Source organism: Nomascus leucogenys, chromosome 10 (assembly GCF_006542625.1).
Source record: "Nomascus leucogenys isolate Asia chromosome 10, Asia_NLE_v1, whole genome shotgun sequence".
NCBI classification, from domain to species: Eukaryota; Metazoa; Chordata; class Mammalia; order Primates; family Hylobatidae; genus Nomascus; species Nomascus leucogenys.
The window spans coordinates 60,477,785-60,491,350 of record NC_044390.1 but is presented as its reverse complement, the minus strand read 5'-3'; the positions used below and the strand labels follow the sequence as shown (position 1 = coordinate 60,491,350).

Here is a 13,566-nt window from a genome sequence, read left to right as displayed (position 1 = left end):
GATGCTGGCGACCTGACCGGGAAGAGCAACACATATTTTATTTATTTATTTATTTATTTATTTATTTATTTATTTGAGACACTGTCTCACTCTTTCACCCAGGCCAGAGTGCAGTGGCTCAATCTTGGCTCACTGCAACCTCCGCCTCCCGGGGTCAAGCAATTCTCTGCCTCAGTCTCCCGAGGAGCTGGGATTACAGGCGCCCGCTGCCACGCCCGTCTAAGTTTTTTTTTTTTCGGGTATTTTTAGTAGGGACCAGGTTTCACCAAGTTAGTCAGGCTGGTCTTGAACTCCTGACCTTGTGATCCACCCACTTCGGCCTCCCAAAGTGCTGGGATTACAGGCGTGAGCCACCGCTCCGGGCCAGCAACACATATTTTAAAAGGGCAGAAGTCGGTTGGGCGCAGTGGCTTACGCCTGTAATCCCAGCACTTTGGGAGGCTGAGGTTGGTGGATCACCTGAGGTCAGGAGTTCGAGACCAGCCTGGGCAACATGGTGAAACCCCGTCTCTACTAAAATACAAAAATTGCCACTGCACTCCAGCTTGGGCAACAGAGCAAGATTCTGTCTTAGAAAAAAAAAGGCAGGGGGAGTACAGGGGAGAAGGTCAAGTATTCACAAACTAAACTAAATAACCACAATTCTGTTTCCAGTGCCCAGAAGCTGCTCCTGTCGTCCCAGTAGTTATTACCACTCCAAAAGTCAACCACTGATATATGTTCTGTTACTATAGGTTGATTAGCTATGCCTGTTCTAGAACTTCAGAAAAAAGTGTGTGGCTTTTTTCACACAACATTATGCTTTTTGGGGAGAGATTCATCCATATTTTTGCCTGCATCAATAGTTTATTCCTGGACCAGGCACCGTGGCTCACACCTGTAATCTCAGCACTTTAGGAGGCTGAGGCAGGAGGATCACTTGAGACCAGTCTGGGCACCCATAGGGAGACCCTCATCTCTATAAAAATTTAAAAAATTAGCCAGGTATGGCCAGGTGCGGTGGCTCATGCCTATAATCCCAGCACTTTTGGAGGCTGAGGGGGGCAGATCACCTGATGTCAGGAGTTCCAGACCAGCCTGACCAACATAGAGAAACCCCGTCTCTACTAAAAATACAAAATTAGCTGGGCGTGGTGATGCATGCCTGTAATCCCAGCTACTCAGAGGCTAAGGCAGGAAAATCACTTGAACTTGGGAGATGGAGGTTGCAGTGAGCTGAGATCATGCCATTGCACCATTGCACTCCAGCCTTAGCAACAAGAGTGAAACTCTGTCAAAAAAAAAAAATTAGCCAGTCATGATAGTGTGTGCCTGTAGTCCCAGCAACGGGAGGCTGAGGCAGGAGGATCACTTGAGCTGAGGAGGTCAGGGCTTCAGTCAGCTATGACTGCATCATCGCACTCCAGCCTGGGCAACAGAGAAAGATCCTGTCCCTAAAAAAAAAAAAAAAAAAAAAAAAAAAAAAAAAAAAAAAAAAAAAAAAAAAAAAGCCGTGTTGGGGGGGCATAGGGGGGGGGGGGGGGGGGAGGAGGAAGATCCGATCACTAAAAAAAAAAAAAAAAAAAAAAAAAAAAAAGAAAACGTTCATTCCTTATCACTAAGGAGAATCCCATGGTATGGGTGAAACCCACCATGGTTTGCTTCACCATTGATCTGTTAATGGGCATTTGGGCTGCTCCTAGTTTTTTTTGCCCATTACGAATAAGGATACTATAAAGCTGCCATGAACATTTATATGAATGTCTCTGTGGGTTTTTTCTTTTCTTCACTTATACTTTTTCTTGGGTATATACCTAGGAGTGCAATTTCTAGGGTATTAACTTTGCAAGAAACTGCCAGATCGTTTTCCAACTGGTTGTGGCATTTTACATTCTCACCAACAGTGTAGGAGAGCCCCCATATGCTTCCCATCTTCCTCAACACTTGCTTCGACCAGTCTTTTTAATTTTAGCTATTCAGGTGGGTGTGCAATGGTATCTCATCGAGGTTTTCATTTACATTTCCCTGATGACTTCGTGCTTTATTCTTTTTTCTTTCTTTCTTTTTTTTTTTTTGGGGGGGGGGACAGGGTCTCACTCTGTCACCCAGGCTGGAGTGCAGTGATGTTTTCACCCATTTTTCTTTCTTTCTTTTTTTTTTTCTTTTTGAGACAGAGTTTCGCTTTTTGCCCAGTTCTGCTGCCCAGGCTGGAGTGCAATAGCGTCATCTTGGCTCACCGCAACCTCCACCTCCTGGGTTCAAGCGATTCTCCTCCTCAGCCTCCCGAGTAGCTGGGATTACAGGCATGTGCCACCATGCCAGGCTAATTTTTTGTATTTTTAGTAGAGACGGGGATTCTCCACGTTGGTCAGGCTGGTCTCGAACTCCCAACTTCAAGTGATCCGCCCGCCTCGGCCTCCCAAAGTGCTGGGATTACAGGCGTGAGCCTCCGCACCCGGCCTGTTTTCACCCATTTTTTCCACAGTAACTGTCAAGGCTGCAGGGAACACACCTTGGTTACTACATCCCATGCACACACACCTGCAGTGGTTTGTCCAGGGTCAATGCCAGACAGGAATCGCACCAGGTGAACATGACTTGGATTTACTCTTTCTGCCAGGAAACATTCTGCTTCAAAGCATTCACTCACCTGATTTTATGTTATCAAACTCTAAAATTCTTACCAATCTGATAAATGAAAATGGCATCTTTTGGTATGTTCAGTGGTACACGGTGATCAATATTTACCTAACAATTATTTATCTATCCATCTTTTATTATTATTATTATTATTTTATCTTTTTTTTTTTTTTTTTTTTTTTTTTTACATCTTTTATTATTATTCTTATTCTTTTATCTTATTTTATTTTTTGAGACGGAGTCTTGCTCTGTCGCCCAGGCTGGAGTGCAGTGGCACGATCTCGGCTCACTGCACGCTCTGCCTCCCGGGTTCACGCCATTCTCCTGCCTCAGCCTCTCGAGTAGCTGGGATTACAGGTGCCCGCCACCACGCCCGGCTAATGTTCTGTATTTTTAGTAGAGACGGGGTTTCAACGTGTTAGCCAGGATGGTCTCGATCTCCTGACCTCGTGATCCGCCTGCCTCGGCCTCCCAAAGTGCTGGGATTACAAGCGTGAGCCACCACGCCCGGCCTATTATTATTATTAATTCTTATTATTTTGAGACAGGGTTGCCCAGGCAGTGGCACAATCATAGCTCACTGCAGCCTCAAACTCCTGGACTCAAGTGATCCTCCTACCTCAGCCTCCCGAATAGCTGAATTACAAGTGTGCATCACCAAGCCCAGCTAATTTTTTAAATTTTTTGTACAGACGAGGGTCTTCCTATGTTGCCCAGGCTGGTCTGGAACTCTTCGGCCCAAGCTATCCTCCCGCCTCAGCCTCCGGAGTGTCTGGAATTACAGGCCCGCGCCACCACCCCCAGCCTCAATATCTCCTTGACGATGAAATGCATAGATTAATGAATGAATGACAGACCTCTGTTTGCTCACCGTGCACACCCTCAAGAGGGTTACTTGAGAGCCAAGACTGGAAACAAAGGTTGGGGCCCCACCCCTCCCGGGCCAGGCCCCGCCCCCAGTCCACCGCCCTCTCCCGCTCGAGGGTCCCATTGGAGGAGGCGCGCGGGGGCTGGCCCGGCGGGCGGGGCGGGGCCGGGGCCCGGGGCGGGGCGCTGCAGCCCGCGGAGCCTCCCGCCCGCCCGGGCTGGGGTCGCGCTGGCTCGGACTCCGCTCCCCGCCCCGCCGCGGCCATGGAGGACGAGCGGAAAAACGGAGCCTACGGTAGGAGCCGCCTCCGGTCAGGGGCCGCCTCTGCTGACTTGGGGGTGGGAGGACCTTGAGCCAGGGGGACATCTGAGACCCTAGGCACCTGCGCTGCCGCTGGAGGGCCCTCCGCGCTCGGGCCCCCGCATCCGACACTGCGCGGATCCCACGCCCCCTGCTCTAACCGGGTCGCCCCGCGTCCCCTCCCCGGGAGCCCCAGCTCCCCCTCTGGCTGATGGGCCGGGGCTCACGGCGCATGCTCTGCCCGGGGAGGTCCCGTTATCTGGGCGGCTCAGATGGCGGGCGGGGGAGGGGAGGCGCGGCGATCCGGGCTCGGAAAAGAGACAGGGCCCTGACCTCCTCAAATCCCCCTCCTCTTCCAAACCCTTTTGTCCACTTCTTCCTCCTGCCCTTTTCCGCCAGAAGTAGCCGTCCGGGGCTTTTGGCCAGATGGGGAAACTGAGGCAAGACTGGGCAGACCGAATACCCAGCTGAGAGCCCACCGGGTCTGGCCAGCCGCCTGGAAACGGCGGAAAGAAGGGCGCCTTTGGTGAGGGGGCAGGAAGGAAGCAGGAAACAATTGAGAAACTTTCCCCTCCCTGTGCAAGGGGCTGGGGGGCCCCCACCTCCCATTTCGAGAGGTGCTGGCGACTGGAACTTCCTCCGGCCAACCTCTTGGGGCGACCTCAGGCATTTGGCCCCGGGGATGGGCCCAGGATGTGGGCTTCTCTATCACCAGCGCCCTGTGGTGCCGCCCTCCCCTGGATTCCCGCGGTGGGGGGAGTTGCCATCCTCAGTTTCTCCTTTCTCTTCTCCATTTTGGGTCCCTAAGACCCAACTCAGCCCCAGCCCCACGTGATACTACCCTGGGGGCAAAGAAGCACTGTCACGCCCCTCTTTGTGTGACAAGAACTTCCTGGAAACTGTGACACTGAAGGGCCCTGGGGAGGGGGCCGGAAACTGCTCGAAATATTCAAGAAAAACGAGTTGGGTAGAGCGGTGCCTCCCTGCCCCCAGGGACTGTATGGCCTCAGGAGGCTGCCGGGAGAGACAGATCAGGGAGGCTGGGACTTTCCCTGCAGAGCCCAGCCAAGGGGGGGCAGCAGGACCTGGCCACCTCCCAGCACCCTCTCCCCGATTGAAGCTGCCAGCCCAGTCCCCTGGAGGGACCCCCTTGGTCTTGATTTGGGCTCAAACCCCAGCCCCAGCGGCTTCGGGTGCTGTGTGTCCCTTGGGTGTGGCAGGCTGTCTCTGACCTGAGAGTCTCAGCCTGAGGTTCCAGCCAGGTCTTGCCTGCTTGTGGGCAGCATCTGAGGGGGTCTTGGGTCTCTATGAAGTTTGGCTGGGACAGGGACGAGGGGCAGAATGGATAATGATATGATTCACCCAGCCTTGAATTTGGCCAAAGGATGGAATTGAGCTGTGGTCGGAGCTAGGCAGACCTCCCAGGCCCACACATGAGACAGGGGACCCTGCTAGACAGGGCCTGTGCTGGGCTTAAGGGAGTACCTTCAATCAACAAATATTTATTGAGCACGATTTAGGCAGGGGTCTAGACACTGGAAACCCAGCAGTGAATAGACTGGTGAAATCCTTGACCGCAGGGAGTAGTCAAGGGAAGGAATGTGTAATTTTAGGTTGTTGTAAGTTGTGAAGCAAAGAACGAGACATCGTGTGATCTTGTGTGGCAAAAACAGCAGCGATTATTTTAGGTTACTAAGGGCTGGAGGTTGAGCCAGCCGTGGGAAGATTTAGGGGAAGTGTGTTTCACACAGAAAGAACAGCAAACAAACCATATAGTTACTTAATTATATTTTGCCTTGGGGCCAGAGGGGGCATCTGGTTTGATTGCTTGAAGTAGGGGTTTTGCTTAGCTTGGAAGTAGTTTCTTCACATCAGAACCAAAAACCTGGGGGTCTTGGACTGGCCCATGAAGTCCCTGATAGATGAAGGGAGCTTTCCCCTGGGGATGGTGTGGAAGAGTGGCTCACTCATCCTACGCTCCTGCCCCAGTGGCTTCCCATCTGTCATGAGTTTAGGGGCTGACATCAGACAAACCCAGGCTCAAATCCTGGCTCGACACTTAGGAGCCGTGTGGCCCTGGGTGAGTCCATGACCTCTCTGAAGCTCTGTGTCTTCGTCTATAGGACTCGGTGGACCACACTCTACTGGTAGGGGAAGCATTTTGCATAGGCTGGCAAGCTTGATATGTTCAGGAGGCCTCTGGGGCTGGTATTGCAGGGGACATGGCTTTCCTGTGAGCTGATGGAGAAGCAACCCAAGGCATTGACTTGGGTGAGACCAGGTTGGGCAGGAAGCGCATTCCTCAGCAGAGATCATATCTAGAGGAAGGCAGCAGTTACAAGGGAAATGGGGAAATGGCTCTGGGCCCCGGCGGATGTCAGCAATGGGCACTGCCATCCTTCCCAGCCAGCCCACCCTTGGCAAAAGCAGTGCAGAAAAAGATTCTGCAATCCAAAACAATAAATTCTGACCATGGAGAAATAAAACTGGGGTCGGGGGGACAGTAGTGATGCTATTTAAAAAACAGACTCTTGCCAGGTACGATGGCTCACACCTGTAATCCCAGCACTTTAGGAGGCCGAGGCTGGGGAATCACGAGGTCACGAGATCAAGACAATCCTGGCTACCACAGTGAAACCCCGTCTCTACAAAAAATAGAAAAAATGCCAGGCACAGTGGTTCATGCCTGTAATCCCAGCACTTTGGAAGGCCAAGGCGGGTGGATCACCTGAGGTCGGGAGTTCGAGACCAGCCTGACCAACATGGTGAAACCCCGTCTCTACTAAAAATACAAAATTAGCCAGGTGTGGTGGTGCATGCCTGTAATCCCAGCTACTCCAGAGGCTGAGGCAGGAGAATCGCTTGAACTTGGGAGGCAGAGGTTGCGGTGAGCTGAGATTGTGCCATTGCACTCCAGCCTGGGCAAAAAGAGTGAAATTCAGTCTCAAAATAAATAAATAAATTAATTAACAAGTAAATAAATAATAAAAATACAAAAAATTAGTGTGCCTATATTCCCAGCTACTCGGGAGGCTGAGGCAGAGAATTGCTTCAACCTGGGAGGCAGAGGTTACAGTGAGCCAAGATGGTACCACTGCACTCCAGCCTAGGTGACAGAGTGAGACTCCGTCTCAAAAAAAAAAAAAGGACTCTTGGCCCAGCAAGGATTACAGACTCACGCCTGTAATCCCAGCACTTTGAGAGGCTGAGGTGGGTGGGTCACTTGAGGTCAGGAGATCAAGGCCAGCCTGGCCAACATGATGAAACACCGTCTCTATTAAAAATATAAAAATTAGGCCGGGCGCGGTGGCTCACGCCTGTAATCCCAGCACTTTGGGAAGCTGAGGGGGGCAGATCACGAGGTCAGGAGATCAAGACCATCTTGGCTAACATGGTGAAACCCCGTTTCTACTAAAAATACAAAAAATTAGCCGGGCGCGGAGGCGGGCGCCTGTAGTCCCAGCTACTCGGGAGGCTGAGGCAGGAGAATGGCGTGAACCCGGGAGGCGGAGGTTGCGGTGAGCCGAGATTGTGCCACTGCACTCCAGCCTGGGCAACAGAGCAAGACTCCATCTCAAAAAAAAAAATATATATATATATATATAAATTAGCCAAGTGTGGTGGTGCACATCTGTAATCCCAGCTACTTGGGAGGCTGAGACAGGAGAACTGATTGAACCTGGGAGGCAGAGGTTGCAGTGAGCTGAGATGGTGCCACTGCACTCCAGCCTGGGCTATGGAGTGAGACTCCATCTCAAAAAACAACAAAAACCAGACTCTGGCTGGGCAGTCACTGATGCCTATAATACCAGCACTTTGGGAATCCCAGGTGGGAGGATTGCTTGAGCCCATGAGTTTGAGACCAGCCTGAGCAATATAGTGAGACTCTGTCTCTACAAAAAAATTTAAAAATTAACTGAGTGTGGTGGTGCTCAACTGTATTCCAGCTATTTGGGAGGCTGAGGTGGGAGGATTGCTTGAGCCCAGGGGGCAGAGGTTGCAGTGAGCAAAGATAGTGCCACTGCACTCCGGCCTGGATGACAGAGGAAGGCCCTATCTCAAAATAAAAAGCAGATTCCCTGGTCCCATTTGCTAGAATACAATTCTGCCTGCAGTGAGGCCCTGGCACCTGATTTAAATATATATATACATACACATGGTCGGGTGTGGTGGCTCACGCCTGTAATCCCAGCACTTTGGGAGGCTGAGGCAGGTGGATCACCTGAAGTCAGGAGTTCAAGACCAGCCTGACCAACATGGCGAAACCCTGTCTCTACTAAAAATACAAAAATTGGTTGGGCACAGTGGCTTATGCCTCTAATATCAGCACTTTGGGAGGCTAAGGTGAGTGGATCACCTGAGGTCTGGAGTTTGAGACCAGCCTTACCAATATCGTGAAACCCTGTCTCTACTAAAAATACAAAAATTTTCTTGGAATGGTGACGTGCACCTGTAGTCCAGCTATGTGGGAGGCTGAGACAGGAGAATTGCTTGAACCCAGGAGGCAGAGGTTGCAGTGAGCTGAGATCGTGCCATTTCACTCCAGCCTGGATAACAAGGGTGAAACTCCATCTCAAAAAATAATTATATATATATTAAAAATATATATATACACATATACGTATGTATGTAAGTATGTATGTATGAAAAGGTAGTTACTTGCGGCTATTTTTTTGTTTTTTGAGACAGAGTCTGGCTCTGTCACCCAGGCTGGAGTGCAGTGGCACAATCTTGGCTAACTGCAAGCTCCGCCTTCCGGGTTCATGCCCTTCTCCTGCCTCAGCCTCCCGAGTAGCTGGGACTACAGGCGTCTGCCACCAGCCGGCTATTTTTTTTTTTTTTTTTTTTTTTAGACACAGTCTCGCTCTGTCGCCCAGACTGGAGTACAGTCAGTGGCGTGATCTCTGCTCACTGCAAGCTCCGCCTCCTGGGTTCACACCATTCTCCTGCCACAGCCTCCCGAGTAGCTGGGACTACAGGAGCCCACCACCACGCCCGGTTAATTTTTTTGTATTTTTAGTAGAGACGGGGTTTCACCATGTTAGCCAGGATGGTCTCGATCTCCTGACCTCGTTATCCGCCTGCCTTGGCCTCCCAAAGTGCTGGGATTACAGGCGTGAGCCACCGCGCCCGGCCTCTTGTGGCTATTTTCTTTGAAAGGGATAATACATTCACATGCCTTAAATACAAAAGATACAAAAGATGTTATGGCTTTGTGATGAAAGTTTCCCTCTTGCTCTCTCACCCCAGACCATACTTTATTCTTTGTTGTTGTTGTTTATACACAGGGTCTCACTCTGTCACCCAGGCTGGGCTAGAGTGCAGTGGTACAATCATAGCTCACTGCAGCCTCAAATTCCTGGGCTCAAGTGATCCTCCTGCTTCTGCCTCCTGTGTAGTTGAGACTACAGGTGCGTGCAGTGATACTCATTTTTTTTTTTTTTTTTTTCAGGGGTAGGGTCTCACCATGTTGCCCAGGCTGGTCGTGAACTCCTGGCTAAAGCAATCCTCCTGTACTGGCCTCCCAAAGTGCTAGGATTATAGGTGTGGGCCACCACACCCAGCGTTTTTTTGTTTATTTGTTTTGCCTAATATATATTGGATATGATCTCATGTCAGCACCTCCAAAGCTTCCTCAATCATTTATTATTATTATTGTTTTTTTTTTTTGAGATGGAGTCTCGCTCTGTCCCTCAGGCTGGAGTGCAGTGGCGTGATCTCGGCTCACTGCAAGCTCCACCTCCCAAGTTCACGCCATTCTCCTGCCTCAGCCTCCCGAGTAGCTGGGACTACAGGCACCCACCACTGTGCCTGCCACTGCACCCGGCTAATTTTTTGTATTTTTAGTAGAGACGGGGTTTCACCGTGGTCTTGATCTCCTGACCTCGTGATCCGCCCGCCTCGGCCTCCCAAAGTGCTGGGATTACAGGCGTGAGCCACCGCGCCCGGCCACCCCGTATCTGCTAAAAATAAAAAAATTAGCCGGGCATGGTGGCGTGCACCTCTAGTCCCAGCTACTTGGGAGGCTGAGGCAGGAGAATCGCTTGAACCCAGGAGGTGGAGGTTGTAGTGAGCCGAGATTGCGCCCCTGCACTCCAGCCTGGGTGACAGAGAGATACTCTGTCTCAAAAAAAAAAAAAAGAGACAGGGTCTTGCTATGTTGCCTTGCCTAGCCTGGCACTCCTGAGTTGAAGGGATCCTCCCGCCTCAGCCTCCCTAGTAGCTGGGACTGATTACAGGTGTGTGCCATGGCGCCCAGCACAATCTTTTTTCACGGTAGCATAGAATAGTACATTTGTGGATGGACTGTCTTTTATTTAGCCAATCAAAGGGAATATTTATTTTAAACTTTTTTTTGAAGTAGGAAATACATACATAAAAGGGCATAGATTCTAAATATATGAGGCTGCAGGAGCTTTCACAAGGTGAACACCTCATCTGGCCAGCAACCAGATGAGGAAAAAAGAACATTTCCAGGGCCCTGTCATGTGCAAGGAGGGCCTATTTGTATTATTATTATTTTATTTATATATATATATATTTTTTTTTTTTTTTTTTTTTAAATTTGAGACAGGGTCTCACTCTGTCACCCAGGGTGAAGTGCAGTGATACAATCTCGGCTCACTGCAACCTCTGCCTCCTGGGTTTAAGCAATTCTCCTGCCTCAGCCTCCCAAGGACCTGGGACTACAAGGTTCGAGTTACCATGCCCGATTAATTTTTGTATTTTTTGTAGGGATTGGGTTTTGTCATGTTGCCCAGGCCGGTCTGGAACTCCTGGGCTCAAGCTATCCATGTGCTTCAGCCTGCCAGAGTGCTGGGGCTAGAGGCGTGAGCCACTGCACCCAGACTACCTTTTTTTTTTTTTTTTTTTTTTGAGATTGAGTCTTTCTCTGTCACCCAGGCTGGAGTGTAGTGGCATGATCTCAGCTCACTGCAACCTTCGCCTCCTGGGTTCAAGCAATTCTTCTGCCTCAAGCTCCTGAGTAGCTAGGATTACAGGTGCACCTCACTACGTCCAGCTACTTTTTGTATTTTTAGTAGAGACTGGGTTTCACCATGTTGGTCAGGCTGGTCTCAAACTCCTGACCTCAAGTGATCCACCTGCCTCAGCCTCCCAAAATACTGGGATTACAGGCAAAAGCCACTGTGCCTGGCGAAGTATAATTTACATACTAAAAAAACCACACGTTATTAGTCTTTTTGTAGAGATGGAGTCTTGCTGTGTTGTCCAGGCTGGTCTTGAAATCCTGGGCTCAAGTGATTCTCCCACCTCAGCCTCTCAAGGTACTGAGATTACAGGTGTAAGCCACCATGCCCAGCCCATAACTCTTTTTAAATGTACAGATCTATGATGTTACTCTTATTTATTTATTTATTTACTTTTTGAGACAGAGTCTCTCTCTGTTGCCCAGGCTGAAGGACAGGGCACAATCTCAGCTGACAGCAGCCTCTGCCTCCTGGGTTCAAGTTATTCTCCTGCCTCAGCCTCCCGAATAGCTGGGATTATAGAAATGCACAACTATGCCTGGCTAACTTTTGTATTTTTAGTAGAGACAGGGTTTCACTATGTTGACCAGGCTGGTCTCAAACTTGTGACCTCAAATGATTCTCCCACTTTGGCTTCCCAAAGTGCTGGGATTACAGGCGTGAGCCACCGAGCCTGGCTAATGTTACTTATATTTAGATTGTTGGGTGGTGGCCTGTTTTTGTAAGGCTAGTGGGCTAAGAATGGCTCTTATATTTTTAAATGGTTGTGAAAAAAGAAAAAAAAAATATATATATATATATGACAGAGATGATATGTGAACCACAAAGCTTAAAATCTTTAATATCTTGTCCTTAACAGAAAACATTTGCAGAGCCCTGGTAGAGAATTCTCCCTAGAGACTTTTCTTTTCCTTTTTTTTTTTTTTTTTTTTTTTGTTTGAGACGGAGTCTCAGTCGCCCAGGCTGGAGTGCAGTGACGCGATCTCAGCTCACTGCAAGCTCCGCCTCCCGGGTTCACGCCATTCTCCTGCCTCAGCCTCCCTAGTAGCTGGGACTACAGGCACCCGCCACCACCACGCCTGGCTGATTTTTTGTATTTGTTTAGTAGAAACGGGGTTTCACTGTGTTAGCCAGGATGGTCTTGATCTCCTGACCTTGTGATCTGCCCGCCTCGGCCTCCCAAAGTGCTGGGATTACAGGCGTGAGCCACCGCGCCTGGCCTTTTTTTTTTTTTTTTTTTTTTGAGACGGAGTTTCGCTCTTGTTGCCCAGGCTGGAGTGCAATGGCGTGATCTTGGCTCACTGCAACCTTTGCCTCCCGGGTTCAAGTGATTCTCTGGCCTCAGCCTCCCGAGTAGCTGGGATTACAGGCATGTGCCACCATGCCTGGCTCATTTTTGTATTTTTAGTAGAGACAGGGTTTCACCATGTTGGCCAGGCTGGTCTGGAACTCCTGACCTCAAGTGATCCGCTCGCCTCGGCCTCCCAAAGTGCTGGGATTACAGTTGTGAGCTACCACGCCCCACCAAGACTTTTCTTTTGCCATTTCCCAATCTATCCCCAAAGTGAACATGATATTTATTTATTTTTAATTAAAAAAAATTTTTTTTTTGAGAGAGAGTCTTATGATGTTCCCCAGGCTGGTTGAATTCCTGGGCTCAAGCGATCCTTCCCCTTCAACCTCCTGAGTAGGGGACTATAGGCATGTGTCTCTATGCCAGGCTAGAGAGCATTATTTCAAAATATGATTTTAGGCTGGGCGCAGTGCCTCACGCCTGTAATCCCAGCACTTTGTGAGGCCCAGGCGGGTAGATCACTTGAGGTCAGGAGTTCGAGACCAGCCTGGCCAACTGGGAGAAACCCCGTCTCTACTAAAAATACAAAAATTAGCCAGGCGTTGTGGCGCGTGCCTGTAATCCCAGCTACTTGGGAGACTGAGGCAGGAGAATCACTTGAACCTGGGAGGCGGAGGTTGCAGTGAGCTGAGATGGCGCCACTGCTCTCCAGCCTGGGGGATAGAGTGAGACTCCATTTCAAATAAACAAATAAATATGGTTTTATAAAAATGAAATAAAATATGATTTTTAAACTCTTGGTCAGGCCCAGGAGCTGGAGACCAGCCTGGGCAACATAGCAAAACCCTCATTTCTACTATAACAATAAACAAGGCCGGGCGCGGTGGTTCATGCCTGTAATCCCAGCACTTTGGGAGGCCAAGATGGGTGGATCACGAGGTCAGGAGTTCAAAACCAGCCTGACCAAGATGGTGAAGCCCCAACTCTGCTAACACTACAAAATTTAGCCAGGCATGGTGGCAGGTACCTGTAATCTCAGCTCCTCGGGGGGCTGAGGCAGGAGAATTGCTTGAACTTGGGCAGCAGAGGTTGCAGTTAGCCAAGACTGCACCACTGCACTCCAGCCTGGGCAGGAGAGTGAGACTCTATCTCAAAAAAGAATAAATAAATAAATAAATAAACAAACAAACAAGAGACCTGGTGCAGTGGTTCACTCCTGTAATCCCAGCTGTTTGTGAGGCCAAGGTGGGTGGATCGTGGTTCATTCCTGTAATCCCAGCTGTTTGTGAGGCCGAGGTGGGTGGATTGCTTGAGTCCAGGAGTTTGAGACTAACCTGGGCAACATTGCAAAACCCCTTCTTCTGAAAAATATACAAAAAAATTAGCCGGGCATGGTGGCTCATGCCTGTGGTCCGAGCCACTCTGGAGGGTGAGGTGGGAGGATTGCTTGAGTCTGGGAGGCAGAGGTTGCAGTGAGCCGACATTGTGCCACTGCA

At 49.8% G+C, this 13,566-nt stretch overlaps 1 protein-coding gene across 2 annotated transcripts in view; it reads left to right on the top strand.

Annotated features, from left to right (window-relative positions):
• Positions 1-3,656: 3,656 nt before the first annotated feature.
• SLC44A2 (solute carrier family 44 member 2) overlaps positions 3,657-13,566 on the top strand; it is a 43,021-nt gene continuing 33,111 nt past the window's right edge. For both annotated transcript variants that reach the window (XM_030820864.1, XM_030820862.1), the window contains exon 1: positions 3,657-3,781. In XM_030820864.1, the coding sequence (XP_030676724.1) occupies positions 3,751-3,781 (31 nt within the window). In that variant the 5' untranslated portion in view covers positions 3,657-3,750. The remainder of the gene's footprint in view (positions 3,782-13,566) is intronic.